Below are 6,380 nucleotides of genomic sequence, written 5' to 3'. Positions count from 1 at the left end.
GAGGCAGTGGAATCAGCCCCGGTACCGTGTTCACCTCTCTCGTGGTCACAAGGAGCATGAAGGGCCAGAGGGGAGCAGGCAGAGGGTGAAGGGAGCAGGCGGAGGCTGTGGGCAAGTGTCGCCTCCGAGCGTGGCATATTGGTAGACCTAAGGCGAGGTGGCGCGAGCTGAGGGAGGCGAAGAGGTGATGGGAATCGGGAGAGGAAGGGCTGGCGGGCAACGGCAAGATGGCGTGAGTCGAGGGAGGGGTGACACCATGACAGGAATCAGGAGGAGAAGGGAAGGGGGTGACGCTGGCACGGGAATTGGGAGGCGTGGCTCGGGCTCGTGGTCTGAAGGAACGACTGGTAGGTCAAGTACTCTAAGGTTCAGGGTCCAACAACTAGATGTTAAGCTCGCGAGCGGACTCGAGCTGGCTCGTTATACTAACGAGCAAAATGTTGTGTTGCGCTTTTATGGTAAATTGCACCGAGCCGAGCCACTTGCGAGCCGAGCGAGTCAATGAGTCACGAGCATTTTGTCAAACCCTATTCTCATCGAGGAGAATTTTTTAAAGGCTTCCAATCACCATCTCTAGTCCCTTGTTCCGATCCTTCAATTATTGCAAACGAACTGGAATCACGAACTGCTGCGCCTGCTTCATCACTGGATGACACTGGGCAATGCAGAGCTAACTTTAGGTCTGAGACTTTGGGAGTCACTGAACAATCCAGAGCTAACTTTAGCCCTCGTTTATATGCACCCGTAAAGTTTTTGAAAATGGAATTTTTTCACATTTAAAGTATTAAATATAAACTAATCACAAAATTAATTATAGATTACGTCCGTAAATCGCGAGACGAATCTAATGAGCCTAATTAATCCATCATTAGAGCATGTGTACTGTAGCAATTTAGTGTCTAATCATAGCGTAATTAGGCTCATTAGATTCGTCTCGCAATTTACAAGCAAACCATTCAATTAGTTTTTTATTTCGTCTAGATTTACTACTCCATGCATGTAAGATTCTCATTCGATGTGATAGTTTTGGAATTTTGAATTTTGCATCTAAACAAGGGTTAAACTTTAAACAGTATTTCTGTATCTTCGACGACTTCAAGTCTGAGACTGAAACTGAACATGCCTGATATTCAGACTTCAGACAGGGGGAGATGGTATGACACGTACTTAGTATATAGTATAATCTGTTTACACCCCTTGATCATCCAATCAGTGCACAAAATAAAAACAAAAAACAATCATCTCAATGATGTATCTACTACTATTAACCTACCAGCCCAGGTATTCTTGTTTGTATATACCCCACGGCCCATACATCCATCCAGCTCCCTATCAGCGCCACGCCGTCGACGACTCGCCGGCCGGCTAGCTAGCACTTGTCGACGTCCCTCCACTTGAGGTACTCGACCCCGGCGAGGTAGTGCGCGTACGCGCCGGCGACGACGAAGAGGTGGAACAGCTGGTGGCTGTGCCCGACGAGGTCGAACCTCCCGGGCGCCCACCGCTCGGGCACGCGCGCCGCGTACACGGCGACGCCGAGCCCGTAGAGCGCGCCCATGAGCGCCTCGTACGCCGCCGTGGCCACGGCGCCGGGGGCCGTCCCGCCGTAGAGCACGAGCTTGTGCGCGATGGGCACCACCCCGGACGCGCCCATGCACGAGAAGAGCGCGGCGCGGAGCGGGCGGAGCTCCGGCGCCTGGAACGCCGGCACCAGCGACGCGGCCGCCGCCGCGGCGCCCAGCGCCGTGATGGAGCCCATGTACAGGCGCCGCAGCGCTGGGGCGCAGAGGAAGGAGTAGTAGGCCAGCGGGTAGAAGGAGGTGACGATCAGGGCCGCGATGCCGGCGTAGTCCAGGCGGAGCGTCACGTACGCCGTGCGCTCCGAGTGGCACAGGATCAGGTGGCACGCGCTGCTCGTCAGCAGGCACACCATCGCGCCGCCGAGGTACGCGAACAGCGGCCACCGCGTGACGGGGTCGCCGGCGCCGGCGCCGGCGGCGTCCATAGCCGCACCAGTTGTATCCTGCTGCAATCACATCCAAGCTTTCATCACATCACGTGCACAGATGCAGTAGTTCATGTCGGATTGACTACAGCAAAGATAAAACAGTAAAAATTGAATGTGAATAAAAATGTTTTCAAGGGACTGATAGATGTTCTTTATCAGATTTAACAGTGAAACACAGTGGATGATTCAAGATCCAGCAGTTTTCTAGTTAGAGAAAATTCAGCTGGGTTTATTACTCAAACATGATGCTACACAGTGCAATGGATTTGTGGTCCAGTGTCAGGGGAAACATCCATTTACTCTTGTTTGCAGGTCTGTAGGCATCCCCGAAAAAGAGATCCAGAAGGTACAAGGCATGCATGGATGCTATGCCTTATTTGTTGCTCTTTCAAAAACTTATGATGAGGCCATGCTTCAAAGAGAAATCAGTTAACTGAACATGCACTCCATATGAGATGAGATTTGCATGTTGTTAGCAAAATTATACATGCTTGAGTGTTCAGCTGCAAACACAAATCTCAAATTAAAGCAACACCAAGTGTTGCTGTCTCAATGCAGGCATCATATATAGTAGCTACCATGATTATAATGGTTGACCAAAACAAATCAAGGGTTTGCATAAACCGATTTGGTTGTTGCCCATCACATCCGCAGAAAAAGCAGCTACAGTTGCACTACTCACTCACTGAAACCGTTACAGGTACCAATCACTCACATTTGCAAATTCCAGCTGGTTCAGCCTCCAACTAATTTCAGCATGTTGGCATGACTCACAAGTCTCAATTGTTTTAATGCTATAAATAACCTCTAACATACAATCTGGCTGGCACAAACTAACATGAAAAGATTAGTTGGAGTAAAGAAAAACAAGAGTACCATCGCTTGTACTTGGGTACTTGAGATTTATTATTATAAGCCTATAAACTTCTCACATGGAGAGACTTATAATAAGCCTAAATAGATATTTAGTTATCTGGGCTTATAATAAGCCACTGTAGTAGTTAGCTAATGACCTTTGTGCCGCTCATTAATGTTGAAAACTAGAAAGGGATGAATGGATAGAGCTGTGGAGGGGTAGGGGTTGGAGAGTGCTGTTTTTCTAGTGGTGCCTACAGAAAATAAGCCACATAAGTACCCCTTAAAGAGGCTTATGGGTTTATGGAGAGGTTTATAATAAGACTCATCAATCTAGGTGTTTGGATGGAATGGACCTTATTTGAGGCTTATTGGGTGGGGATTAGAAAAAAAATGTGGTGCGCCCCGGGCACATCATTGCGCCTCCGCACTGATGCCCACCACGCGTGAATCTGACGGATGGTGCAGGGATCCCGCGCAGGACTTGGCTTCGGGCTCATTTTCTTTGTGCATAGATAGGTTCGGCTTAGCTTCGCCGTCCGATTATACTGGGACAACATCGGTGCTGGTGCACGGGAGCTTCGGGGCGTTCGGGGCGCACCTCATTTTTTTTATTATAAGCCTTAAGTAACAAAATGTTCCCTAAATACACTGACAAAATTATGAAAAGCAAACAACAACAACTAAAGCAGATTGAAGCATGCATCGACAAGGTCGTTAAGGGCGCGTTTAGTTCCCAAACCAAAAATTTTTTGTTGTCAAATCAACAGTTTGACCAGATGTCGGGAGGATTTTTCGGGCACTAATTAAAAAACTAATTTCAGAACTCATCTGGAAACCGCAAGACGAATCTTTTGAGGTCTTTGACCGCATCATTAGCACAAGCGGGTTACTGTAGCACTTATGGCTAATCATGCACTAATTATGCTCAAAAGATTCATCTCGCCGTGTACATCCAAACTGTGCAATTAGTTTTATTGTTTAACTACATTTAGTACTCTATACACGTGTCCAAAGGGAGATGTACAAATTTCGAAGTGAAAATTTTTTGGAACTAAACGCGCCCTAAGAACCCTATCTAGCAGGGGAAAGTAAAACGAAAGGACTTGGTGTGCGTAAATGCAATTGAGATGCAAGCCTGCCAGCAGCTAGCAGCCCATTAAACAAGCCAACTAACCCAGAAGTTAATATGGGAGCCGCCTACCTGGTATCAGTACTACACTGACAAGCCCCACTAACAAGAGCACATAATCACATGACACTGACAGTCTATACTCCTTCTGCTAATGCATGCATGTCTCTAATAGGGTCAAGTCTAAGACTAAATTAACCAGCATATATATAATTAACTTACTACCCCCTGCCATTCCCCAAAATTAAGAGTGTTGTTTCAGGAATCATTACGGCCACCAGAACACTACTTTGATCACTAACTACTCAATAAAATACATGCATGTATATATAGCAACATCTTACTATTGTGTAAATAATGCTCATTCCCCAGACTAACTTAGCTATACCACTTACAAAGTTCATCAGTTGAGATTTCAAAAACATAATGGTCAAAGTTTGAAATTGTTGAGAACATGCAAAACCCCAAAAGGGACACAATTTGTTAACGAACAAAGATATGATAGTTACCTGGATCTGGATGCCATGGTGACGATGATGAGAGGAGGATTTGTTGGGTGGACAGCTGGTTGGGATCTGCTGACGATCATCTTCAGACAAACCAGGTCCTGCGGCGGCAGATGGTGGCAGCAGGAAACACGCTGCAAGTGCCTCGTGCCTCAGCGCCACCGTGATGTTGGCCATCTCCACCAGATCTCCCCAGTATGCAGAGCTGCTACGGCTGCTCCAGCTGCTGCTGCTGCTGTTCCCATCCCTTGGGATCACCATTGCTGTGAAGATTGTCAGGCACAAGAACAGCAGGAACCCTATCAAATGCCTGCAGCAGGAACAGCTAAATGTCAGGCAAATAAATATGTTCAGGAATTTGTGTCTGAATGAAGAAGATCATCAATGGATGCACAAGAAGGAACTAAATTATTGTGACAAAACATGAGGGGCCGGACGGACTTACGACCAAACGTTGAGTGTCTCGTTGTGGATGGAGAAGATGCTGAGGATGGTCTCCTTCATCGGCCACTCGCACCGGTAGTAGCCATGAATGAACTCGTTGTCCTTGAGCCAGTCGGGCAGTGCCTCGTACCTGATGAGCTCACACTTGCTCTTCTTCTCCTCCCCCTTCTTCTTGTCATCGGCGCCATTCCAAGCTAGGCAGGAGGTAGCGGTAGGAGAGGAAGCCATGATGGGTTCCTCCTCCAAGCTCTTCTTGGAGATGCTTCTCCAACACCTCTTGGTGGCAGGCTTGGCCGCCGGTGCAGTAGTGGCCCTGGCCTTTCTTGCACACATACTAGAGCACAGCAGTGTGGTTGTGCAGCTCGTCAAGACAAGGAACCATGAGTCAGAAGCAAGCTGCAACGCCGGCTGGCAATGGTGGTTGGCTTGTGTGTTGGTACAGAGGTAGAAGTTTTGTGTGGAGAAGTGGACGTATCTTCCTCCCTCTATATATGCATCTCTCTCTCTCTCTCTCTCTCTCTCTCTCTCTCTCTCTCTCTCTCTCTCTCTCTCTCTCTCTCTCTCTCCTGCTAGTAGTCTTGTGCTAGCTTGGAGCCCATGTTGAGCTAGACAAGGAGTGCAAGGCAATTGGGATCTTTTGAGACCATATACTAATAATATTCCAATTTCAGTAGTTGATCCCTCCACGTAGATGCGAAGATTCCCATGGCCGCTGTGCGGCCTAGTAGTTGGGAGAAGTGGTGGTTGAAACTGCTTGTCCCGTATACTCCCACCATGTGTACATGTTCAAGAGGGAGGAGAAATCTGAAACCTGTCACATGTGTGTCCCTTTTCTGTTCTTTTTCAGTACTGTATTTACTATTTAGTGCATATGTTTGTGACTTTCTTGAAGGGTTTGATCTGATTTATTTGAATGGAGTGCCGGGCATGCACTGGCGATATGATTATGCATTCATGGTTTCTTTGAAGAAATCAGAGAGCAAGATCAGATCGAGTTTTCTTCATGGCTCTTGGTCTGTGGCTCGAGGACGACGACGATAGATGGCGTATCATCGGAACACACTATTTCTTTGGGGAAAGAAATCATGGCGAGGATGGGTGGAGGATTAAGCAAGAAAGCTCGATCGGCCGCAGAACACACGCAACCACCAGCGAACAAACAAGAATAATATAATTAGCATTAGGAGAAGTAGTTACCAAACCTTTTCTTCGAGCCCTGTTTAGATCCCAAAACACAAAATGCAAAAATTTTATAAATAGATTTTATTTAGTACTCCATGTATATGTCAAAACATTCGATGTAATGTTTTTTTTTGTGTTTACGGGATTTACGAGTAAAGATCTAAACACAACCTTCACCTCGTGGTGTTGGGCTGTCAGAACTCCCTGAATCGACAGATCTGATGGATGCTGGCATCGATCTGCAGTAAAATGG

At 47.1% G+C, this 6,380-nt stretch overlaps 1 protein-coding gene across 2 annotated transcripts; it reads right to left on the bottom strand.

Moving 5' to 3' along the window:
* Positions 1-1,150: 1,150 nt before the first annotated feature.
* On the bottom strand, positions 1,151-5,500 carry LOC120666312 (heptahelical transmembrane protein 4-like). 2 transcript variants are annotated; one of them, XM_039946128.1, is made up of 3 exons: positions 4,947-5,500; positions 4,505-4,811; positions 1,151-2,023 (listed from the first exon to the last, which is right to left on the bottom strand). In XM_039946128.1, the coding sequence occupies exons 1-3, from the start codon at positions 5,276-5,278 to the stop codon at positions 1,370-1,372; spliced, it is 1,293 nt and encodes a 430-aa protein (XP_039802062.1). In that variant the 5' UTR covers positions 5,279-5,500; the 3' UTR covers positions 1,151-1,369. The 2 variants fall into 2 exon arrangements, with proteins under 2 accessions (XP_039802062.1, XP_039802061.1); XM_039946127.1 differs by having other exon boundaries at positions 1,151-2,026; positions 4,947-5,498.
* Between the last annotated feature and the right edge of the window lie 880 nt (positions 5,501-6,380).

This window comes from Panicum virgatum, chromosome 3N (assembly GCF_016808335.1).
Source record: "Panicum virgatum strain AP13 chromosome 3N, P.virgatum_v5, whole genome shotgun sequence".
Taxonomy (NCBI): domain Eukaryota; kingdom Viridiplantae; phylum Streptophyta; class Magnoliopsida; order Poales; family Poaceae; genus Panicum; species Panicum virgatum.
This window is presented reverse-complemented; position numbering and strand designations above follow the sequence as displayed.

Coding starts and splice junctions, on each gene's coding strand:
- LOC120666312 (XM_039946127.1), bottom strand. CDS start 5,278: ATGTGTGCAAGAAAGGCCAGGGCCACTACTGCACCGGCGGCCAAGCCT. Junction 4,812..4,946: donor GAGACACTCAACGTTTGGTC/GTAAGTCCGTCC, acceptor TTCCTGCTGCAG/GCATTTGATAGGGTTCCTGC. Junction 2,027..4,504: donor ACCATGGCATCCAGATCCAG/GTAACTATCATA, acceptor ATGTGATTGCAG/CAGGATACAACTGGTGCGGC.